The sequence below is a fragment of the Lissotriton vulgaris genome, chromosome 2_1, assembly GCF_964263255.1.
Source record: "Lissotriton vulgaris chromosome 2_1, aLisVul1.2, whole genome shotgun sequence".
Taxonomy (NCBI): Eukaryota; Metazoa; Chordata; class Amphibia; order Caudata; family Salamandridae; genus Lissotriton; species Lissotriton vulgaris.
Window position 1 is genome coordinate 217,782,913 of NC_141687.1, and position 26,596 is coordinate 217,809,508.

At 44.6% G+C, this 26,596-nt stretch overlaps 1 protein-coding gene across 1 annotated transcript in view; it reads right to left on the reverse strand.

Annotated features, from left to right (window-relative positions):
- Nucleotides 1–26,596, reverse strand: part of SSC4D (scavenger receptor cysteine rich family member with 4 domains) — a 336,081-nt gene that overhangs the window by 256,213 nt on the left and 53,272 nt on the right. The window contains exon 2 of the mRNA XM_086958514.1: nt 3,904–3,939. Within this exon, the coding sequence (XP_086814640.1) occupies nt 3,904–3,939 (36 nt within the window). The remainder of the gene's footprint in view (nt 1–3,903; nt 3,940–26,596) is intronic.

Below are 26,596 nucleotides of genomic sequence, written 5' to 3' on the forward strand. Positions count from 1 at the left end.
CTCGATATTCAGTTGTGCAACTGAATGAAAGACAAAGAAGTTATCAATGTTAAGTACCCCCAAAGGATTTGTTTATACAAATATTTGATACTTTGAAAAGATTCAATATGCCAAGTTATGACATCAATAAAATACTTCAAAGTTATTTAGAAGAATCAATTTGCGAAAAAGTATTATTTTTCAAGAAAAACTAATTCAATGGCAGGTGTTAATATTCAATATTTTATATTTCAAAAAGTATTTTTTAATATAAAAATGTATACAAAGGGGTTCACATAGGATCAGTCTAAGAAAAACACACATTAACCACGGTTATAAATTCACTTTCCTTATTTTACGAAACCACAACACAAGTCGGTGTGCTTAAACGTCCAAATCCTATACACAGTTTGAAACTTGACTCAAAAGAATTCAGTTGCAAATAACACATATGTCAATACATTCAAAGGAAATTGGACACTACGTTGAAGTTTTGGTCTCTGTAGCAACAAGTCAGTCTACAATTTGGCAGTCAGAATTAAATTGTGTCTCAATTTAATTTTGACTGCCAGCCATCGTAGGATATTTATCTAAATGATGGAAATCACTTGTGGACTTGTCGTATGCTAAGAGAAATGTGTGCCCATTAAATTACAAATACAAGTTTGTCCATGTGGTGTTAACTCAATATTTACCTCAGACTTCACGATTTGTCGTTATTCCATATAGGTCTTTCATATGAGAGCCCTTTCATTACAATTCTACTAGTTATTTTTAGAAAAATCAAGAGGGGTCTTTTAACATCCTCTTGAAATATCAGCAGTTCTGAAGATGGTCTTGCTGACTTGTTGATACAGAGACCAAAATGTTGACGTAGTGTCCAATTTCTTTTACATTTATTGACATATGTGTCATTCACTACTATAAATGTTTGGCCCTGGGAGATGGGGTCCTTGTGGCCTCTTAGCACTCGGGGGGCACGCGCCTCCCTCTCCTATAACTTGTGTTTGGCCCTGAGGGTTTGTTGTCCCCAGGGCCCACTTGGGCTCGGGTTGGGAGGCTACACACCCCCGTCCCTTATATAAATATGTTTGGCCCAGGGGGATGGGATCTATGGGAGCATCATAAGGCTCGTGTAGGGGGGCCACATCCCCCCTACCCTAGTAATTAAACTTTGGATCCTTGGATGGGGTCCCTGAGTCCCAGGTGGGCTCGAGGAGGGGTGCCAAGCACCCTCTCCCCTTAAAGGAGTGTTTCTGGCCCAGGGTATAGAGTCACCGGGGCTTTTTAAGGCTCAGGTAGGATGGGCCATGCGCCCCCTCCCCTGTAATTTTTGTATGGACCAGGGGTGGGTTCCTGGGCCCATTTGGGCTCAGGGAGGGGGGCCATGTGCCCCCTCCTCTAATATAAATATGTTTGGCCCCGTTACGTTGGCACTGAAATTTTCACCTAGCTATAACATCACTTTAATTTTTTATTTTTTCACTGAAAGTATATGTATTACCCAGTGGAGGTCGCCAGTGGTAGTTTGGTCAGCATTTCCATATGAAATGCTTTTTTTGTTTTTATAAAAACTATGGCGCAGTTTGACAAATAGTCATGTAATTTACCAAAATGATTATCTTTTATTAGTCGTTTCTTCATGGAAAGTTTTGGAATGATCCGGCAAGCGGAGGCTGAGAAAAAGGCAGGGTGCCAAAACACAAAATACTCATTTACCATAGACTTTTTTAAGAATCACTACTGCAAAACCTGCTGAACCGAATAACACCAAATTTGACGGGATGCTAGTGCTCGATATAGAAATCGCATTTTTTGTAATTTGGTGTAAATTTGCTCAGTAGTTTTTGAAATATTAAGTTTGGTCCAGGGGCTTTTTTTGCCTTGGGCCTACCCACTCCCACAGGAGGGAGCGCTCCAACTGACTGCCTGCAACAAGAGGCAAAATGTTGCAGACAGCATATACAGGACTCAGGGATTTAGTCCTGTTAGGCACAGCTATTTAGCCCACATATTCCATCATTCATGTAACTCAAGAAATCGGTTGGTGAACATGCGCTCTATAAGTTCTGATTAACATAACATAACATAATTCATGACATGTTACATACCATCATTGATAAAAGTACTGCAACATTTAAAATTACATCATTGATGACAAGACTGTGCATGGTGAGGGCGTGAGTTATAGTTACTTTAGGGCAAGAGTGATAGTCACTAGAGAGAACTATAGCTGATAAATGTCAGTTTAAAACGTTACATTGTCATTGAAATGTTCACCTTAATATAACTTATCCTGGGGGAAAATGTATTATATTGAACAATGTGTGTAATTCAGATTTCCAATATATCTGTGGTTGATCGTTAATGTGAACTAGGCTTCCCGTGAAGTGTACATAGCACTTCTACACCTAAGAGAGTTGTATCTGTGATGGCACAAATGATCCTACAAATTAATTTGATCTGTTTTGTACTTAATTTCAGGTCTCTAGTTCCATACTAGTTATGAGATAATGGTGTATCTAGTAAATGATAATATGAACGTTTTATTTACTTATCACAGAAATTGACCAAATTGCATCCCCATACAAAATAAATACCCATTGAACGAATACCTCAAAAACCAACTATTACTAGGTGTAAATGTATGCGCTCAGCTGACAATGCCACACAGTAACATCATTCAGAGGGGGTAACAACTGCACTAAACCAGCTACACTTGATTAACCCCCTGAGCCTTGCACTGCTAAAGGTATCACAAAGCCATGGATTTAGAGAGTGCGCCATCATCTTCATTATAAGAAGATGTATGAGTTTAATACAATAAAGGAGTACAACATTCCATCCTTTTCAATTAATAAGTTATATTTTTCATAATGCAGGAGAAAATAATCACAAGAGCACAATACTCAGTCAAAAGGAGCTGCATGCATGTTTGTCAGATATTGTTTTTCAAAATTCAGTATCACCAATACTGACCTACTTCTGACCTACCTCTGTAAGGAGAAAGATAGCCTCTTAATTAGGTAACATTCAACACTTATGGAGGTTTAGATTCGCTCTGTATGAGACTGTACATCCACAACCATATTCAAATAAATTGATAGATAAATGTACATTCACAATAAAAAATACTCTATTTGCGCCTGCCAGAAATTAACAGGGGGATTCCGGCTGGGCCTAAGTTAATTTACTGCAATTAATTTCTCAGGCGCAAGAAACCCACAATCATAAAATCCACTCAGTGAGTAGGAAGTGGCTAATACCAAAGTCTGTTTTTTTTTTCTTTGAAGTTTGAGAATGCTCACAGGCATAGATATTTGTTGGCATTTTCAAACTTCGATATGACCACTTCCCACCCTGGAAATGGACAGAATTTTAATTCACCCAAGAGCTTCAAGGATGGGCTGGGGAAAGGACCACCCCAAGATTTGCTGGGGGTGGAGGGTTAGAGCTTTCACTAGTGGGAAACTATTTGCCTGTGGAGATAAATATTGTGCATTTGCACAGGAGACTCTCTTCAGCTTGGCAAGAATTCTATGCTATGTGGAATTGCGCTAAAAAATAGGACTCTGTGGGGCATGTTACAACAAATTCCAAACAGTAGGGCTAAAGTTCCACATCCCGCACATCTTTCCAAGCCTACTACTCTGAATGTTGGACAGTAGCACAAAGTAGTAAACCTGCAATCATATCTTGGCATACTTTTACTACTACTACTGGGTGTACTACTTTCTTTGTGGATAGGGCCCACTCAGTATTCTGTGATTTTGTAAACAACTTCTTTAATTTCAGCCACAGTGGTCAAGACCCAAGCCATGTGAATAGGTAACAACAACTTACACTTTCAGTGTCGCAATGGTATCTTACATTAAGTACCCGTGAGAGTTTTAACTATACAGAATTATAGAGTGACAATCTTACCTGGAACTGGTAATGAGTTTGGGTCAAAGGCGTTGGCTGTAATTGTAAAAGTAAATATTTAGTTTTGCATATTTTCAAAGATTGCTGTGACATGAAAAAGATATTTTTGGTTGTGAATTAACCATACATGCTGATCCCTTATCAAACATTATGCAATAAAAGCAAAGTCCCTACCAAAACTGAAGAAAAAACTCATAATCTTCCATTAATTTCTTTTTACACATTTTTTATAACTAACATGAATTGAATGCAGGTAATAAATGTCCAATATACATCGTGAGGTTGTGACACTGCAAATTCTAGCTAGAGTGTCCGCCAGTCCACCACAGTGTTACAAAGCATGGGTGACCTACATCAGGTCATCTATGTACCATCCATTACATAGCTCTCATGTCATTCAGTACATTTTTTTAAATCATTTCATGATAACATATTTAATGTGCGCTACTGAGATAACAATACACTTACACAAAGACACATACTTGAAATTATGATATAAATGTTATATTTTTCTTTTCTAAGATATATTTTTTAATCAAAAGTTGACACTGAACACATGAATAATTTTGTTTTGTTACATATTTCAGTCCTTGCTTAATAATTTATTGTTGAACTACCGTCACAAAAATACTCAAGCACGCCCAAAACCTAACCTATGCAATGTTTAACTATATGAAAGTGTAGGATACATTAGCCACTCTATGTTCAGGGCTGGTAGTGCAGGAAACAACTGAACAGTGGAAAGTTGAGAGAGCGGCCAAGGAGAGTTACCCTGGAATGAACGCCGCTCCAATGGCGTTAAGAAAGAAATCTCCTAAAGCAGTGTTTCCCAAACCACGATTCGAACCCACTGGAGGGTCATGATCTGATTTTGGTGGGTCATAAAAGTCCTGGTCTATGTGTAAGTAATGTTTAAAATAATTAGGCCTGTTTTTGCACCAGTGCGAAGGTGCTGAACAATGTCCCTAAGTCCAATTTTATTCCAAAGTATTCTCAAACAAGACTCCGGACGAACCTTTTAGTATTTGTTGCTACTGTGTTTTTTTACTTCCCAAAGCCACTTCAACAGAGAATGTACTCTCTATATGTGATCCTAGACAACCATCCCACTTCTGTATCTTTCACACCTAAATTAAGAAATTAGGTGGGGGCCAGAGCTTGCAACTTTGGATCTAGGGAACCAGGTTCAATTCCTGGCATTGGCTCAATATCCTTTGATTCTGGGCAAATCACTTAATCTCCTGTGCTTATAATAAAATGAATCTGACTTGTGTAATGTAATCTTATGCTCATGTAAAGTTCTCCAAAGCATATGGAGTTCAAAATGCCCCACTGGCATGCCGCACTGGGCTTTGTTTTAACACAAAAATGGATATGAGACCTTTCCCCTTGAAGGGGTTTCTCAAATTTTCTAAAATCTCTGCTATCAGCACCACGATGTTTCTGGAGCCATATGATTTTAGCATACAGGTGCCACAGGCTAGCACCTTACTCTGAAGAGTGTTCCAGCTCAATACTCCAGAGCAGATCACCATCTGCCAGTTGTATTGGTAGATCAATATCTTGATCACACTCAGATATCAAAGGGTGTGGTCAATATTGTGATGTTTACAAACAAATGCTGTTGCTACTTTAAAAAAGTGGCCCGCCTCATATCCATTAAAGCTAGGTGGATTGCTAAAGTTTACAGTTCTAAAAATTGGTTTGTATTTCTAAAACGTTTCTAAAGCACTGTCCTAAAAAGTTAGTTTCACACAGAATAAATAGAGAAATCAGAAGTAGGGCAGCATCACCAGGAGGAAACAGGAGCCAGACTCCTATGGTCATTCACTATCATTTAAGAAAGAAGATTCAGCTCCAGATGAATGAAAACCTGAACATATCTATAAGTCACCGGCACTGAATTTTCAGACGTATTTCTCAAGCTACCGGCTGCCTTGATTAATATGGACTAATATATACCACCGGAAGAAGCTCTAGATAGCAGTCAATATTCTCGCAAGATGAATGCTGAACACTACTGGCGTAATGTGGTAATATTTCAAGTCTTTATTATCAAGTCTTTTAATGGAAAAAGCTTCTTTGTTAATAAAAATAAGAGTTGAATGGCCTCAACAGGCAACAAACTGTGGAGGGGACTCGCTATCCCACAGGGTTTTGATCAGCCCAGGGGAGGAGGGGCTCTCACCTGCTTTTCCCGGCACCGCCATCCTGTGGATAAAGTAACTTACTGCCTCCCACAGTGCGGGTTTAAGCAGGCAATGAACTGAGGAGGGGACTCGCATTCCCAAAGTGTTTTGTTCAGTCCTGGTGAGCAGAGGCTTTCACCTGCTTTTCCTGGTCCCCCCCATCACATGCATAAAGCACATAGGTGCCTCCCGCAGTGCAGGATCCGCCTGGGTGCATGACCGGGTGAAGACCAGGCCAAGAGCGGGCCCGTCCGCGTCTGGATGAGACTGGGTTGGGCCTCAGCTCTGGGCGTTTGACTTTTTAGCTCTACTCTTGTCAATAGTCGGTTTCACCCATCAAGGTTGGTGTTTACAATTCCCTACACTTAGTTGTCCCTTCTGTGTGGAGTAGACATTGTAACATGAGTTATATCTGCCTGCACCCGGTTAACTACCTTGACCAATGGGGAAGAAGAGTCTTGCTGGAAACAAGAGAGGGGATAAGGGGTTACGTTCTACCCCCTCTATTCCCCCCTATCTTACTTCAGCAATGAGTTTCATTTCTACTTAATTGAATCTGGTGGAAGATTGCATTAAGGCAGTGCAGAAGTTGATCACAAACCCATCTTCACTGCCCAAGGTACAACCTGGGGTGTTTGTCACAGAACTTGATCCCCCAACGTTATAACCCAAAAGGATGTATTACTATCTAACCCAAAAGTGCTTAGACGGAATAGGGGAAAATCTAAAACCCCTTGTGTAGCGCATAATGACACGAGTGTCATTACCACCAGCCCTTCTAGCCCAGCTACATCAAATTTTAATAAACCACCACTCTCTAAAAGGAAGTCGAGTGAAGGGAATGCAACTAGGCCCCCTCAGATAGATCGGGAATCTCTGGATCCTTCCCACACAGGAATCTCCTGGCCCTATACAGCCAGCAGCAAATTCCCTTATCACTGTGGATAATATCTGTGCAGTGTTTCAAACAAGTTGTCAACCTTTTGTTGGGCCAGATAAAAACACTGACTGATAAAATTCACTTTCTGACCAAGGCACTCAGTGGAGTCTTACCAGGTGATAAAGGGGGGCATCGCGTAGCCTTTTTACAGACCCATGGTATGGTCAACAATGCCCCCCAGGCTAACCGATTTCTTCCGTTGAGCGGTCTAATGCTCTACCCAGCACATGTGCAGGAGCCTAGTTGTCCCCCCTCCCAGAAACCTTCATATTCATACCCATACTAATTCCCGGCAAGCCTTTTACTCCGCTTCAAAGAGCCAATCTGTCCATCTACATTTGCACTCTGAAATCACACCTTATGTGCTTGGATGGAATTTCGCCTTAAGACGAAGACATTCAAGAGAACAGTCAAAGCCTTACAAATAAAGCTACGTTCTGGTGCAAGAAAAATGTGGAATGCCTTGTTGACTTAGTGGACAACAAGATCCTTTCAGCCTGCAGGGTGAGATGGGTGAGCCCTTCGCCCAAAACTTCAAAGGGGGACTGCGTGGTCAGAATCAGCGTCATTGGCCCTAGTTATTATCACTAATCATTTCGATTTGATTTGAGAAACGAGGACTGGTTATCTTTTGTTCAAGATTCTGATATAATATGCTGTCAAGAGACTTGGGCTACTGTTGAGGGTTTTAAATCCTATTGTTCCCCTGCTACCCCATCAGCTGCTAGAAGGGGAAAGAGGGCTTGGTTGTTCTTGTTTCTATTGCCATCAGGAATCTGAGGTTCAAGGTTTTGGTTTCCCGACCTTGTTATCAGATTGTGCAGTTGTCACAGACAAACTCAGTCAATGTAATATTAATACATTTTTATTTTTTACGGCGCAACCAGTAGGTAATATAGAAGAGTTGGAAAAAATTCAAGTGGAATTAATGTATATCAAAATAAACCATGTATTGCTTATGTGGGATGGTGATTTTAATGTTGTTAAATGCATCCACTGTGGTAACCATATCTGTGGATGGACAACGTGAAAATGGCAGCCACTTTTTCAGCGACAGCTCCTCCGCTAAGGCGGAGGAGCGTTGCAACACAGGATAAATAAAATTATAATACCAGCATGACATTATCATTTTATTTTTCTGTACTGGCTCTGTAGGTGTGGAGCGGTGGGGTGGTCTGCTCACAGAGCAAGGGGAGGAGTGGTGGGCACTTTCTTAGTGTGCATGACAGTTTTGCCGGCCATCTTGGGCCACCCAAACAGTCATGCATACTTAGCATGTTCTCTATCTGGCTGTATTGCACTGCCTGGGTGGAGAACATGCACAGGCTCCCAGTCCTTGCCCGAGTGCCGACCACAGCACTCAGACCAATCACGATGCTGCTGTCATGCTTGTGACAACAGTGTTGTGATTGGCTAGGGGAATCTGGGAGCCTATGTGCTTCAAGTTTCCTGCGTCAGACGGAGATCTTTATTTTTATTCTTTTTTATTTAACCCAGCCCACCACTACTGCCCCGTAGGAGCCGCTACTGTACTTTATACATTCAGCATATGAGGAAGCTCTGAACCAGATTGTACTTGCTCAAAAATTGCATTTTTCATCAGATACATCAAGTTTAATCCCTACTAACCTCCCCACATTCGTTGAAAGAGCAAAGGTAGAGCAATAGATTTCATCTTACTGTTCGGGAGACCTTGCTAATAAATTGGTGAGTTATGAAGTGCGTCCTCTACCTTTCAGTAATCATAATCCGATCATTATATGTTTCCATCTCTTTACAATCTAGACCTAAGAGTGAGATCAGGCCCCCTTAACATTACTCTGTTATCAAGGGTGTTCGCATAAAATGGGATTACATTGGTCCTAATACATTTTTCAAAGCTGTAGGAGGACTTCATTCATTGCCCCTCTCCGAACACTGATACCAATAACATTTGAGACAGCTTTATAGCAATGGTTTAACTCGAGGTGCTTGGCCTGGGTCTCTCTGACCCGGAGCATGAGCAACCCAGAATCGGTCTTGCCCTAGCTATAAGCTCAGCAGCAGGGTATAGCTTGGTTCTAGTGAAAGTGTGCCCGGGCTGGACTGCTCCCACTGGGCGCAGGCCCAACCATCTGAATACCCTATTAATACCTCCCTCCATCATGAACATGTAGCTTACCTGTCTCTCTAATAGTGGTTGAGGGGATGACTATTTCTATTCAAAAAGGTTCACTACTCTTTTGCAACATTACTCAGTGCTCAACCCTGATTCCCATAAATCCTGAACTTGCCATTCTTACTCTGCCCTGCTCCCATAGTCCATAACCACATGACCTACATCAGTCTTGATAATCGTCTTGTTCACCCTCTAAAGTGAAAGCCCTCAACCCGCTGAACCTCTTGCGCTTATCCCCAAAGTTCTGCTGAGCGTGATTGCGCTTTTCAGCCACTCATTTGAGGCACTTCCCTCTTCATGCTTCAAATCAGCGAGAGTTCTACTAGTAAAAACCTTGCTGTAGACACCCTCTTACCTTCTTACTGCTGTCCAGTGTTCCGACTCCTTTCTTCACAAAAATGATCTAACACGTGGCAGAACACAGCGCAGCAAGGCAAGTTCCTGCAGTGCACGGAGAGGAGATCGCTGAACTGCAATTAAGCATGGGCGGAAAATCCGTTTCGCTCACGGATTTTGCGGATTTTCGGTAAATTCGCAATCCGCGAGATTCGCGAATCTCCCGCAAAATCCGCAAATCCGCGAGCAGCGGATTTTATGGCTTGCTCGCACTGTTCGCGTGAGTTCGCGGCTTCCCAGTACAACTTCGCGCCCCGCGAATAAGCGCAAAATTGCAGAAATACGATCTTAGCAAAACTGAAACTACTTACCAGGTTCAAAAGTTCAGGCTCATCATTAGTAGGCATTTCCTGTAGTGCTTCCTGAGGGGCCCCTCCAGAGTTCAGTTGCCAGTTGCAACTATTATGTGACCCTGCTCTGAACCTCAGAATAGTTACACATATGCCACAAAGGTCCTGAATTACAGCTAAGGGAGACAAGCAGGAGCCAGGCTGGAAGTTCAAATCCATTAATCAGCCCCTAATTCATTATTGTCAGTTGGGGCAGGGCAGGTGTTGTAACTAATTTTGCAACAATGAAAGCACTTAGCAAGTGCAAAAGATCACTAATCAGGAAGCACTAAGGAAGCAGGTGCCAGCTAAAAAAATATTCTGTGACACATTAATCAGCCCCAAATTAATTCAGGTAACTTGAGGCAGGGAAGGTGTGCTTGCTTTGCCACAATAATGTACACTGACTGGACAACCAGAGGGTGCTGTGATGAAACAGAGGGTGGCATGGGTGGGCCAGAGGGTGGCATGAGTAGTCAGAGAGTGGCAGTGGTGACAGAGAGTGGCAGTGATGAAGAAGAGTGTCCCAAACAGGCTGGACACGTAGAAACAACAAGTTCGCGAAACTTGCGACCCGACAGGTAAGTTCGCGTTTGCGAAATTGTACAAAACCCTCGCGAACTGGCAGAAACCCGCGCGAACACACACAAAAAAAAAATCCGCAAATTCGCGAGAATTCGCGGATTTTGCGAATTGCGAGTTCGCAAATCCGCAAAATTCGCGAACGCGAGATTCGCAAAATTCGCCCATGCTTAACTGCAATACATTTCCAAAATATGGCGCTATTCACCTCGCTCTATGTGTTGGCACACTTGTAGCTGCCTAGCTCTAACACAGACACATCTTCACCATAGCACAAGGGTGCCAGCATTACAGGCTGGATTGTTTTGTGCAAGAAGGTATACCTCCCTGCATAAAAACTATTCTTGGAGGTGCATTCCTCTTTCTATGTGGCCTGCAGAATGCAGCTCACACAGAAAGAAAAAGTAGCAAGGAGAAAAGAGATTTCTCCTCGTTACACGTCTGTCTGGTAGGCGCACCATTTTGGGGCAAACCCATGTTCAAAGTCTTTGTGAATCTGGCTTTGTAGCAAAATACATGGATGGAAACACAGAAAACCTCATGCTCCACCCTTGCAATGTCTACCCATTGTAAAGTATTGCAAGGAAGACCTATGTGCTGTGTTGCATCATTTCCTATTTATGAAAACACACAAGTAGGCTTTGCGGTGCTTACTAAATGGCAAAATAGATTTTTCCTCGGAGCTACACCACAAAAGGTAACTCAAACCCTGGCACAATTCTTAGTAAATCTGAGCCTTTATGCTTCACTGGATCACCGTTTCTATCTCATCCAACAACCTGTCAGCCCCTTCCCCATAGGGATTCTAACCTCTTCCCTCTATGCCACAGAAACTGTTGTATCACATATAGCAGTGATTCTATGTACTTATATTTGTGTGCTGCATAAGCAACGTGAAAAATGTATTTTCAAACTCCATTATACATTTACATTGACATATTACTGATGCTTTTTAAACATATTTTCTATGATGTGCAGAAGTGCATTTTCAAGATGTTTCTTAACTAGTCCTTAATTTAGGTATAATTACTATCTTGTTTAAGATGGAAGTCACCCTTGTCACTCATGTTTTTCTCCTCTGCCCACTTTTCTCCTCACAATTTCTGTAGAATATAATTAGGCTGAGATGTACTTGTTTATTTCCACTGTCACTGTTGATTCTGCTCTCAATGAACTTTCCCCAATTCAGGCGCCTACTGCAACTTTCACCTCAAGGTCCTTCCGCCGGTTCACTGTGCGCTAGTCATTCATTTATCACACTGTTGTTCAAGTATCTAGTTTGTTCTAGAATCTCCAGACGACATTAAAATAGAGGGGTCAGAATATTTATTCATGCAGTGGGATAGTGGGGAAGCATCCTTTACCCGGGGTGTGTTACTCCGCAGTGCCATTACCCCGCATCTTTTACACCGTAAAACCTTTTACAACGTAGGACTTTACACCGCAAACTATTACAACGCGTTCCCCAAAGTAACGTCAGGGTGGAGTTAGAATAGTAAAATACGTTGTAATTGGGAATGTGTTGTAACGGATTGTGTTGTAAAGCCCTGCATTGTAAAAGATTTTGCGGTGTAAAAACTGCGGGGTAATGGCATCTGAGTGAAAGTGTGTGGGATAAAGTGTCGTTTTCGGGATAGTGCTTAGGTGCTAAGGTAATAAGATGTCTATTTTTCATGTGCTCTGATTTACTTAAAAAATTATAGCTTTGCTCACACCACAGTGATTTTAAAGCTCATGGTAATACATACGTGAAAATCATATATAAAAAACACAATTTTGAGGGGGGAGCCAGAAGACGTTCCTGTTCTACTAGGGAAGCTGTCCATTGGTCTCCAAATTTTGCTGCCCACTTGGTATTTAGAATAATTTTTGATTAGTAATGAATCTCTTTAACTTTCTATTGATCTAGACATCAGTTACTGAGTGGGCCCACTTGCTTAACAAATTGTATTTTGGAATATTGGTGCATTGGGAGGTGCTTTAATGTGGGGACCCATTGCCTTATGGAATTGAGGGTTAACACTGTCTCGGATCCAGTGATTGTGGACATTTTGATAGATGTACTTTTTTTAGGGTACCCCACGCCCACACTGGCAGAAGCACCTCAACACTCAGGGACAACCCACAGTGCTCCCCCTCAGAGAGTCCATAGCCTCCCCATTCGAAAACATTCTCCCTAACCCCTGTCTAACACTCAAGCAGGTGCTAAACATCTGAATAGTCCTACAGATTAATCCCCCATTCCAGGGAAAAACTCATTAAAGCGTGGGGAGCTAACATCCAGAGTGGTTAGTCTCAGACTGATAGCTCCCAGTGAGGTTAACAGGAAACGTGGAGTAGTCTAAGACCGCATCAAAATATTTTAGACGTGATCGCGATGGGGGAGTGGTTCATAAAGAGAGTGGTTCATGAAGCGGGCAGGAAACTAAGGTTTGATGGAGAAGAGGATGGTGCCTACAAAGGAGATGGTGTGTTTGTGATGTTGCAGGGGGAAGGGTGCGTGGGAGGTGTGAGCACTGCCTGTGGGGAGAGTGGGATTTGAGACTGGGGATGACGGCACCTATCAGGCTGCAACTCTATGAGTCATCAGAATGAGTTCCTCCCACCATGAAGGGCCATTAAAGCTGCCATTCTTTTATTATCACTTCACAAGTTGTTGATTATTCAAACTATAGAACAAATTGTGATCAATTGTAAGTCGAGAGTTTATGCATCTCTAGACACTCAAACCAGACTCAGTTTTGACTGCAGTCTTTCATTTTGCTACTAGGTTGTGATGCCTGGAGGGGGGCGTGGCTTGGCACGCAATGGCGACGGACGTGGAAGGGTAGAGCTTCGATCTGAGCTCCCCTTCCCGGGGCCGTTTCTCCGCAACTGATATCCTGCTTGGACCACAGCGGTAGGCGGACCCGGGGACAACCCTCGCCAACACCTCAGCCGAGTATGCGGCTCTTCAAACACCGGGAACCGCACCGACAGAAGCATCGTCCCTGCGGCCGCACTGGGCAGACCCCGCTCCGGCGCGCCCAACTACGCGAGACCAAGGCTTTGGCAGTTACAACAGGCCCGACGGCGCGGCCTACTTGGCGCCATCTGATCAATGGTAGCTGGGTGGCCCCTTCATGCCTACTGTTCTGCCACCGCTACACTGCCTCTACACAGACTCGCGGGCATTTGCGAGACGGCTGGCGAGGAGAAACGCCTGCTCGCGACAAACGTTTTGTGGACAGACCCTACACTTTGCAGACTACGCATCATACTGCCGGTGAAATGCAAAGGGCTGTCTTGGACCCCAACCCCCGTGGGGCTGAGGAAGCGCGATCCAGCTTCTTTTGACCGCCCGTGGAAGCGGCGCCGGAGAGAGAGAGACTCTGGCAATCTCCTGGATTACACGCTCAAGTGGCCGATCCTGGAGGCGGTGGGGAGTTGGAGGGAGACACGAGCAACAACTCGACCTTGCCGGCCGCCATTTGCATAGACGAACTCTGAGGGTAAGGAGGCTGGGCACGCGGGCAGCGGGCACCGAAGAGACGTTTACGGATAGCCAATCCCTACCACGGCGGCGCTAGACCTGGGGGTCTCCCCCACACCCCCCCACCTGCTAGAAGTGGACACACGCCGCGAGCACAGACGAGACCACCTGACTGCCTCACTCGGTAGTTGGGTGAGGTGCGCCCGTGTCCACGACCACGCACCTGTGGAGAGACGTGAAGAACTATCTGAAGACACCTCCACTGCGTGTCGAGGCGCTGCCCTGAGATGCTACACCGCCGGGTGAGCGCTCCCCCCACTCGAACTGCCGATCCCCACCTACTTGCTGGGTCACTGCCACTAGCTGAGCTGCCTACTGGACAAAACTGAGCAACTGCCTCACTGCCACTCCTGGCACACTTGAGTACATCATCGTCCACGGGCCCAAGGCCTGAGGTGTTGGTGGAGGGCCTTTGATAACACCGCCATCGTGATCTACCCATGGGCACAGCTCGGTGTCCCTCCCAAGGATCGACGGACTAGCGCCCCAGCCACGCAAACACTCCTGTTGCAGCTATACCCTCTCTACCCACACGCATCAAACATAGAAGACGTTTCCACGCCGCATCTTGCTCATGTCTGGGGAAGTGAGGACACGTACGGGCACAGGTGGCACATCGCTTAAGGGGAAGCAGACCAAATCACCACCCAAGATGGCTTCTGACGCTGTGACGTCGAAATTGGACAATGTACTTGCCGTAATGGAACACCTCGAAGCGTCTCTTCAACAGACTCGTACCTCTCTGGAGGCTAAGATAGATAATGTGGCGATTGACCTGACTCATCTAAAGGCTGATCATAAAAAATTACAGGATTGTACCGCGACACTGGAGGGCTCGGTGACTGCACTTGAACCCCGAGTTAGTCAAACGGAAAACCATGTCCGCGACCTCCTGAACAGGGAGGAATTCCTGGAAGAACAGGCGGAGGACGCGGAAGGACGGGCACGAAGTAACAACATCAGGCTAGTTGGCATACCAGAGAAATGGGAGGGGACTGACCCCACCGGACATGTGGAAGACTGGCTAAAAGGCCTCCTGCCGGAGGGTGTTTTATCGCCTTATTTCGTGGTGGAAAGGGCGCATCGCATCCCTACAAGGCCTCTGCCCCCGGGCTCCAACCCCAGATCGCTGATCCTCCGTGTCCTCAACTACAGAGACCGGGACACTATTCTGCGCGAATCCAGGAAACTTGGGAACATCCGGATTGATAACGCCACAGTGATGTTCTTTCCTGACTTCACCATCCAGGTACAAAGACAGAGACACTCCTTTATGGCGGCGAAGCGCAGATTGAGACAGTTGGGCCTTAAATACTCCCTCCTCTTCCCGGCTAGACTACGTGTAGTGGCACAGGACAAAACACACTTCTTCACTGATCCCGAAGAGGTTGAGGCCTGGCTGGATGGTGGAGTGGAGTGGAGGAGACACCCAGGAGGACTAAAGGCACCGCCATGATGACACGCACCAGAGGGCAGAGACGACGCCGTCGCCACAAATCGCCCACACCGCAACACTCACAAGAGGCGACTACATGTTCCCCCCGGTGGACCAGATTCTACAGGAGCAACGTGACGCACTGCGCAAAGTATCGGAGATCAGCAGCTCCCCAGCACCCTCCTCCGCACCTCATGCCAGCCCACGAGCTTTCCCCAGCGACAACAAAGCCATCTATGGTTTGCCGGACTCTCAACAATCCGCCGATCTCCCCGACATCACACCACAAACTGCGGACCTACTGGCCTGAGGGGAAATCACCGAAACTTCTAGACTCGAAGCCTTGCGGCGGCTGGCCTCAGTGGCACGGCCCTGACACACCATTGTCTACAAGAGGTTCGTTGGAGAGGAATGAGGGTGAGATCCCTTTGCTCTGCGAACACTGGCACCGACGAGACGCAGTGAGTAACCCCTTGCAACCACCACACGCACTTGTCAGGTGACACTAAGATACTCTTCCCGTTGCCAGGGCTACACCTCTTGTGGAGCTGTGTGCACACTGCTAGCCAATGACTCGTGCCTTCCACACTGCCTCTCCTGCACCATGTGACTGTAAGCGGACATACCTTCCTCTTCAACTGGGTGGGATGGATCCCCGGGGACACCCATGAGCCGTGGCAAGCTTTCCACGGCCTTGGGTGGGCAGCAAACCCCCCCCGTTCCTTTCCTCTTTTCCCTATTGTGAACAATATCACCTTGTCACTATTGATGCCAACCACTTACCACCCCCTAGCTTTGTATAGCTTCTTTAACTCATTAGAGTTTTTGGACGGCGACATGTTACAAAGCTGACCTTTTGGTATTTGTTACTGTTTTGCATTGTTTGGACTGTATGCTTTTTATCCCGCCCCCACCCTCGGGGAATTGCCTGGGTTATTCCTCCATGTAACAGTGCCTGTGTCTGATCTTAGCGGAGGAGAGATGCCAAGAGACCAATGGGGGTTCACACCTGAGGGGTGGAGAGTGGGTGGAGGGGGTGATTCTCACACAAGTGATGAATATGGCTGAAATCAAGATATGTACGTGGAATGTCAGGGGCATGCACACACCGTCGAGGCGCGATCAGATCTATTCCTACTTGAAACGCCACAAATTTCATGTGGCACTGTTACAAGAAACATACTTAAATAAGGCAGAGGTACACGCACAGCGCCGCAGATGGTGCGGACAGCTTTACGCCACTGAGTATTCCTCCTTTGCTCGCGGGGCGCTCCTGTGGATCCGACCAGGTACCCCATGGGCGATCATGGACACACAGATAGACACAGAGGGTAGATACGTAATGGCTTGAGGCAGACTCGATGGGCACCATGTAGTGCTGGCCTTGTTGTATTCCCCAAATACCGATCAGGGCAATTTCTTTGCTCGCCTCTCAACGGTACTAGCAGCCTGGCATGGGATCCCGTGGGTTCTAGGGGGCGACTACAACTGTGTCTTAGATGTAAGCCTGGACAGTTCTTCCGCACCCCCAGCCAATGCCCAAGCACACACCACTACGAAAACCCTCATCAACTGTGCCACGCAGTGGGACCTCCACAATGCATGGAGGACACGAAACCCAACAACAGGGACATATTCCTACTGGTCAGGTGCGCATGCCCTACATGTACGCTTAGACCGATACATGGTCACCCCTGATCTTCTCCCGTTAGTCACGGACACGCAATATATGGGCTGCACACATTCAGAATTGATTGACCATCACGGGCCCAGGTAACTTGCATTACTGACAGTAACCCCAATGATATTAAATCATTGCCCCCAATAGTAACTATGGAAATCAAACCAACGAGTGGGGGAACAAATGAAAGTACCCACGATTGCCAATACAGTAGGATTAATGATGGACTAGGTGGGGGGTCTAATATAGACACATATACATCGGAGAGTCGTATACCTGCTGTATCCAATTTAACTGAGGTAGAAAGCATTGGGACGAGGGATACATGGTCTCTCATCTTTTGGAACATTGCGGGTCTTAGATCCAAACTGGACAACCCACTGTGGTCTGATCTAGCTAATGGTCACGATGTGATATGTTTACAAGAAACATGGGATCAGGATGTTTGCCACATAAACGGTTTTAAGACCTTTTTTACACCTGCTATTGGCTCACTACACGGAAGAGCAAAAGGTGGGCTCTGTACATATGTCTCGAACCGTTTTAAATGTACAAATATTGAGATTTTAATTAATAACTGCCACTACCATATTGTTGGTCTTTACTTAAATAGTGCTCTTTGTATCCTGATTGTTAACCTGTATAATAATGTCCCCTCTGAAGACTTGGTTGTTGTATTTAGAACCCTAAGCTCTGAACTTTAAGGAATAATACAAAGCGAGCATAGGGAAGTTGTAGTTATCTGGGGGGGAGATTTTAATTGCACTATCTGCACTAAACCTGGCAAAGGGAGCTGTGGCTTATCAGTAGACAAAGACTCTAATTTGACACATTTCGAACACACTGTTAAGAGAGATGCTCTGAACGAGATCCTGTCCATGTATGATTTAGAATTTGTAAACAAATTCTGCCACCCGGAAGTTCCGTTTTCCTCTACCTTTAATGGCAGAGGACTGACATCTATAATCAACTTTGTTTTGATTTCCGCTTGTTATAAGGAATGGGTAGTTAACTTTAATATATTAGAGATCATGTTAAGTGATCACTTTCCCATCAGGATTGAAATTGCAGACCCACATGGACCGGTAGATAGCATCCCAAAGCGGTTATTAGAAAATATTGAAATCTCAAGACAGAACGGTTACGCTTTAAAATGGTCCAAGGTAATACAGGAGGAGTTTATCAGCAATTTAATCAAGGAAAATAATGAATGTTTTGATATCTGCCTGGATTTAGGGTCCAATGACAATGATGTGTTACAATATTTTAAACTTATCATAACGAGGATCAAAGAAAGTCTGTGGATTAATTTAAGAACTAATAGAAATAGGAAGAAGGGTTGGTTTGACCAAGAGTGCACTAATGCTCACACTAAACTTAAAAGGGCATTGAACATGCAAGATAGAGATCTTAAGGAGATTAGGGAACTCCGGAAAGCCTATAAGTCAGCTCTCAAAAAGAGGAGGGCTAAGATGAAGAGTGAAGCATGGGAAGCACTTTTAGATGCCTCTGTTACTAAGGATATGACAGCATTCTGGAGGGCAGTAAATGTGCCTTTTTTTAAACATGATTCGAAGGCTCGAATAGAGATTGCTATCTCTGAGGATGATTGGGTGAGAAACTTCGAGTTACTCTATGGTCAGGCGGCATCCCAAACAGAACAGCCCATGCTAGAGATTACCTCCTCATCTAGTAATAAAGAAGGCTGGAATCTCCTTTTTACATTAGATGAAGTTATAAAGGGCATTAATTCTAGCAAAGGGGGCAAAGCCCCGGGTCCCGATTGTGTCCCGGTAGACATTTTTAAATATAACATACATTTATGGGCACCCTTCTTGAATGCAGCATGTTCGGTTGGGCTCCCAAGTACATGGTATGAATCCATCCGTGTACCTATTTTTAAAAAGGGGGATAGGGCCAACTGTACCTGCTATCGACCAATCTCCCTGATTGATTCCACAGTCAAAATCATCGGGAGGATTATTTTAGACAGGCTGCAGACATGGGCCAATGAGCATAAGATTATCAGTGACCTACAATATGGTTTTAGAGAGGGTGTTGGCACTGTGGACCAGGGACTTAACTTATTTTTACTCATAGAAAAATATACCAGGGTTAAGGGAGGGAGGCTGTTTTTAACTTTTGTGGATTTGACCTCCGCCTTCGACTGTGTCAATCACAGCAAACTTTGGTTAATATTAACTTCGATGGGTGTTGAGGACAACATCATATGTTTTCTTAGAGAACTATATAATGGAGCCAAGGCCTCTATTAGATATGGCATAAATGGTGAGCGCAGTAGAGTGTTCAATATCGCAAGAGGGGTGAGGCAAGGCTGCGTCCTTGCCCCGTTTCTATTCTTGATTTATATTAATGGTCTAGAGAATACATTACTACGGGACGGTAAAGACATGCCAAAAGCATCACAACGCCATATTCCGGCACTTATTTATGCCGATGATGCTGTTTTAATGACAAGGACCCCAGTGGCGATGCAGGCAATGACCACGTCATTCACTACCTTTATGACTGATCTAGATTTAAAGGTGAATTGTACCAAAACTTTCTCAATGAATTGTGGAATTAATGCTAAACAGAGGAAAAAAACTATGTTTATTGATCAAAAGCCATTGGATCATGTTTCTAGTTTCCCTTACCTAGGAATCTTGTTTGACTCTTCAGGCCAATGGAAGTGTGCAACTAAAAGTAGAAATATGTTATTTGCTAAATCCATGATGGCCTTGAAAATGTTTAGCAAAAAAATGGGAAAGAGACCTGTCAAAGAGCTTTTACGTATATATAAAACTAGCTGCGTTGCTGTGGCAACTTATGGTGCAGGAATTTGGGGCAATTCCAGGGTCACCAGCCTCCAACTGACCGAGAATAGCTTTCTGCGATATATCCTCACTGTCCCAGATGGCACGTCGACCCATAATTGCCACACAGAACTTGGTATGACATATCTAGAAGATCTTATCCGGGTGCAACCGGTTCTTCTGTGGCATAGGGTTTGGACTAATAAAGAGTGCCATCTGAATCGTCTCATTTTGGAGGACGTTTAAAAACTAGAGGTTCACAAAGTAAAATGGCTGAGTTACGTTAAAACCTTCTGTTACAGCTTGAATTGCCCCGAATTTTATGATGAACCTGTGACATTGTTAAGTATCCCCAGGAAAGAGCTTAAGAGGTTATGTTTAACTTTCCTGGTGAATCAAAGAGACAAAACTGAAATGTTAAAAAAAAAACTGTGTCTGCTCACCAATTGATTTTAATCGTTCAGGATATACAACCTTACCTAACCTTGCGGATGAGTGCACATGAACGGTCTCTAATGATAAGATTTAGATTCGGGATCCTATTTAGATTACTAAGTTTCCCGGCCATCAATGATTGGTCTAACTCCCTATGTTAGACAATGTGTGACAATATCTCTAACCAATCAGACATCCACATTTTATTCTTTTGCAAATTTTATACAGTACCAAGGAGAAGGTGGATCATTTCCATTTTAAAATATTTGGATATGAGACAATGCAGACTTGCCTTTCTAGCCATTCGGAAACTGGAAGATATTTTCACTGTGGCATCTGTCTCTGTATTTCTTAGAAACGTCTTTCACTCAAGACAAACAAAAACTGTTTAATTACACTGTTTTTAATATATTAGTCCCTGTACTTTTAACCTATTTATTGCCTTGACTGACATATGTAAATAGATTATGAATTGTGTACTGTTTTTTAATGTACTTTTATGGTTATCAGAGATTTATAATCGAATAAAGTCTTTCTGAGTCTGAGTCATTCAGATCATAACCCACACACTGGCAATTGCATGGGAACATCCACACCCGCCTATTCCCACTTGGTGCCTCCAACCAGACCTCCTACTAGAAGCAAATTTCCGCGACTCCCTACTCACACAAACTGTCAATACTTTGAGCTCAATGTCGATATGGCATCCTCCCCCCAGATCGAATGGGACGCATTCAAGGTGGTAACCCGAGGACATTGTTTGGGCACACAGGGGCGCATGCAACCACATTTAGAGTATGGCCTGACACGACTAGAGACTGAACTGCTGGGCCATGAACGGGACGCAGTGGAGGGTGCAGATTGTGGTAAATATTTTATCGTATACAAGTTTGCCAGATAATTTCGAACAAGTAAAGAAATAGCTCAATCAAATGAGAGGCAGAGTCCGTGGTGTCTGAGTCATAAGGGCTTTAATCATAAATGATGACTCGAGCCATGGAAATCTATTCCATCAATACAAGGGTTCGGGTATGCAATGATGGCAGGAAAGATGTCAACGATTTATTCACAGTACATGACATATATAGGAAAATGACACAGTAGCATTGAATACAGTAGGCGTGACAAGTGAAATGTATATGATAAGAACACATGTGCGTAGCAAAAAGGCGTGAACAAGGGTGTGCACAGAGGCGTGTTCTAGAAACGTCACAGAAAAGTGTCACAAGTGGGTGGATGCTTAGAGAATTCTTGCAGAGTCAGCTGAAACCTGTGGCCTGAATGCGCGCGCAGCTAATATGACGTGTGATTGACGTACATCTGGAGGAAGCTAAGGGTCTGACTTTTAGCACTAGTAGAGGAGACAGAAGTCTGGCATGTCAGATCGACCTGTCCCTATAACATATCTGATATCTAGTATTTGGAGGATGTTTAATCTAGAGTAAAAGGTCTCTTGGGCAGAGGCTACTCTATACTGAATGTTAGTGCGTGTATAGGTGTCTGCGTGTCTACGTGCGGAGCCATGGGCCTACTCTGGTAACGGGAACTGTAAATTACTTGCACGGAGACAGGAAGACTTGCTCTTTGCTCTGCAGCCGGGGATATGTTTACCTAAATCACTAGACAGGAATGTGTTTTCGAGGAGCTGAGCTGGCTATGCTGATAACTTGAAGGTAAAATACTGTTTTTGGCAGGCAGACCAGGCCGAGCCGGGCACCGCTCGCTTGGCAGGAAGTAAGGCAGAGGTCAGGGATGCATCTCCATGCTGCAGCTTTCAGAGGCAGAGACAGACGTGGCTTGAAGACAGAAATCAGGGCCTAGCTCGGCAGAGCCAGGAAAAACGTGAAAGTGCACCATGTAAAGACGGTGGCACGGCATACTTAGGAACTGAATTATCAATCCATTCATGGTGGATCTGATAGAGGACATGTTAACGTTGGACGCAAATGTATTTGCGTCTTCAAATTCGGTCGTGGAGGGAAATTACATGTACTTGAAACTCGTACATGGAGCCGTTGGGGTACACGTTAGGGGACACAATTGACCATAAAAATTTCAATTACCTCATTCCCTCCTTGTCCCCTACGGACCCTTCATGATATGTCGATGTTCATGAGACCATCAATCTGTTCATATAACATCATCTGCTCTTCTTTCTTTCTTCGAGAATGGGAACGTGAACTTGAATGGGGAACACAAGCTGTGGCACACAAGCCGCAAATCGCTGGCCCACATTGCAGACATAGGCAACAACTGAATACTATGGCCAATATGATTCCTAGGAATGACAGTAGCTTCCATCCCCAAGCTGTGATTACACTCCAAAGCCAACCGGACCAAGTCCAGGAGCCTGGATTCTGGTGTATCAGATGGGCAATTTCGTGAAGTCGGTTAATGGCCTTATAGACTGATGGCGCGTTATTTGGAATAAACATGCAGCAACTGGATCCGATGACTCTACAAGCCCCGCCCCTATCGGCCAGGATGACGTCAAGGACAAGGCGGTTCTGAAGAACGACAAGTCTCATAGCAGACTGCTCCTCTGTTAAGTTGCCCAAGGCAGAAGTAGTCTCATTCACTACGGCTTCAAGTATTCTGGTTAATTTGCGTATCAGTTTACTATTGGAGACAGTGCCTAGATAGGGAAAGAATCCTTTATTGAAATCTGTATATTGTTCCCATGTAGTTTCAGTCTGATCAACTATTGGGAGGTCTCTCTTGTGTCTAACAATATTAAGACGGGAATTCCTGTGATAGTCAGATGGGGCCAGGAATACTGGTGGCAATAAGAATGCAATGAAACAGGTATCATCCCAGTCTGGAGGTAAACGGACATAAGCTGTCTGACCACAAATGAAATAGGAATGTCGGGAAGCTTTGAATGTAGACTTGCCTTTATCACTGAATTCGACCACAGTAGTACAGTCACTGTGACCTAGATGTACTTAACCATTCTTTCTGACACACAATACACCTTTCGCTGGATTGAACTGACAACAGATCATGCAGGTACGCACTTTCTGTTTGGCTGCTGCTCGTAAATGCTTGTTGAACCAGAGATTCTGTAAACTGTCTAACATAGCTTTTTCTCCTAAATGTGCTGGACTATGTGCTGTGTTAATGATAACCTGAACCATAGAGTCGGGGAGAAACCATGTGGTCTTTCCCTTCGTCATCCATCCTTGGTCTGTCTGGACCCCTCCTTGTTCAGCCCATTTCTTTATTTCATCTGGAGTGGCATGTGTCTGTATGTCGATGACATCTTGTGTGGGGTCCCTGACTGTCATACAATGTGTCAGTGAGGTTACATCAGTCTTTGTCATGTCAGTCGTTTGAGTATGAGTCAGTGCTGTATGTTTCGCTGTTCGATCTGCAAAGTCGTTGCCCTGAGAAATCTTGTCTGTGACTTTCGTATGTGCCTTGCACTTCATAATAGCTATAGCTGTAGGCAAATGTATGGTTTCTAACAGGGCTTGAATGAGGGGACCATGCTGAATCTTGGCCCCGTGAGAGGTCAAGAAACCTCTTTCTTGCCAGAGAACACCAAAGTCGTGAACGACTCCGAATGCATAACGTGAATCTGTGTATATGTTTACTTTCATGTTCTTGGCTCGTATACAAGCTTGAGTCAGAGCAATGAGCTCTGCTGCTTGGGCTGACAGGGTGTCAATGCGATGTGTTTCTATGACTTCAGTTTCAGTGGTCACTGCATATGCGGCCACTAACTCTCCTGTACTTGTTCTTAAACATGAACCATCCACATAAAGTGTCAGGTCTGGATTGGGTAATGCAACATCTGTCAAGTCTTGTCTGGGTTTCGTAACTGTGTCAACTACATCTACGCAGTCATGCGGAGCAGGGTCTGTTGTGCTCAATGGTAAAAGTGTAGCAGGATTCAGTGTATTACAACGTCTGATTTCTATGTGTGGTTGGAATAATGTCAATTCATAACCTGTCAGTCGTGCTACAGTCAAGTGTTGAGTCTGTGTTCTGTTTAGGAGAACCTCTACAGAATGTGGAACTTGTACTGTCAATTGATGTCCTAATACAATGGAGTCACTTTGTCTGATTGCTAGAGCTGTTGCTGCAACTGACTTTAAGCACGCAGGCAAGGCCTGGGCTACTGGATCCAATGTACTCGAAAAATAAGCACATGGTTTGTGTTTGTCTGCTTGTAGCTGAGTGAGAACCGACAACGCTGTGCCATCGCGTTCTGTGACAAAAAGTGTAAAAGGTTTGCTGTAACATGGTGTCGCTAAAACTGGTGCTTGACATAGAGCTTTCTTTAATTCATCAAAAGCTTGTGTATGTTCCTGAGTCCAAGGGAGGACAGTCGAAGACGCTGCCTCCTGTGTTGTCAACTGTATGAGTGGTTTAGCTAGAAATGCATATTGTGGAATCCATTGTCTGCAATAGGAAGTGAGTCCAATAAAGGCTCGTACTTCTTTCTGTGTCTTGGATTGCGGAAGATGTGCAATTAACTGAATTCGTTCAGGTGTCAGCTGCCTACCCCACTTGGACAGCAAGTGCCCAAGGTACACCACTTGCTGGGCACAGAATTGTAGCTTCGAAGGAGACACCTTGTGTCCCTTGTCCGCCAAGAAAAGCAAAACTGTCAGTGATGCTTGTTCACATTCTGGTTCACTACGGGCGGTGATCAATAGATCATCGACGTATTGGAGTAGGGCAGTGTTGGCAGGCATGTGAATACTGTCAAGTTGTCGTTTTAATGCTTGGCTGTAGATGCTGGGGCTTTCTGTGAATCCTTGATGTGCGCGTGCAAATTTGAAGCTTCGGCCATTTAAACAGAATCCGAAAAGGTATTGGCTTTCCGGATCAATGGGGACACTAAAGAAGGCGTTCTTGAGGTCGATTACAGTAAAGAACGTCGCTTCAGAATCAATAGCTGTCAACAGGGATGAAATGTCTGGGACCACAGGATACTGTGGTACAATGCATTTATTCAATTCTCGCAAATCGATGACTAATCGATAAACAGGAGGTGCATTTGGATCTGTACGTTTAAGAATTGAAATGATAGGGGAATTACAAACATTTGAGTCGGTTTCTACAACCACTGAAGGACTGGGTTCTCTAAGACCCAGCGGTGCCAGGGCACAACACCTGAAACCTTCGTGGGTAACCTGCTCCGGCGTACGAATCACAGAGACACGGGACACTTCCTTCGACGTCAAAGATTCAAGGTTTATTTGCTGCAGGGAACACAGAGATCACGGCAAGTACACCACGTGCAACTTGGGGAGACTGCTTCACATTGGTTCTGTGGATCGCTCCTTTTATACAGTTTTTACCCATAGAGTTACATTGAACACAACGGTTTACAACCCGGTTCCCATCATTAACCCCCAGAGGGGTCGCTTTGGTCACTTTGAAACACATGAGGTCCGGAACATAAGTGCGGAAACATTTGGCGGTTCCCAACTGTAAAAACCCATCTTCCCAACATTAGCAAATTCCAATCAGCAGTAAAACAGATCGAAATAGGAACAAAGACAGGTGCAGAGGAAGACGGAGACAGTGGGGAGATCGGAAAGGGTGTAAAAGGGGAGGTATCGGGAAACACGAGATACAGGCATCAAAGGGACGTGCCTAATGAGATGCACGGCTGAGACAATAAGCCCGTGCGGCAAGATGAGCCTCGAGCGGCGCCATCTGCCTTACAGTAGCAACCCCCTCGTCATAAAGACATTCACAAAGAACATGTGTCTTCCGCAAATATCTTGGGAGTCCCAGGGTCGCGAAGCGGACAACGTCCGTTCGCTGGCTACTTGAGGGCAAGAGACAAAATGGATGCCGTATCTAAGATGGAACCCGTGGGTACAGATGAAAAACCCATATAACAAACGAACGGTTTAAGTTAGCACAGCGAAACTGCGCATACTTACTAAACTCGTCATTTACGGTTCATAGATACCAGACTCGACCATATGCGTGCGAGTTAAAAACACCACTTATAATTGTCACAGAACCTCAGACGCTCCTTTTGCCCTCATGTAGGCAAGCACTAGTCAGAATCATATTCGATATTCATCAGACCATCGAGATGTTGCTGTAGCATAGCTCTGTCCAACCGAGTCCCCTTGGTAACAGGTGGTTGTCTCATACACGTTGCAGCACAGAGGCCACATAAGGCAGGACCACACTGCACACAAAGGCAACACGTGAACAGGAACACTACA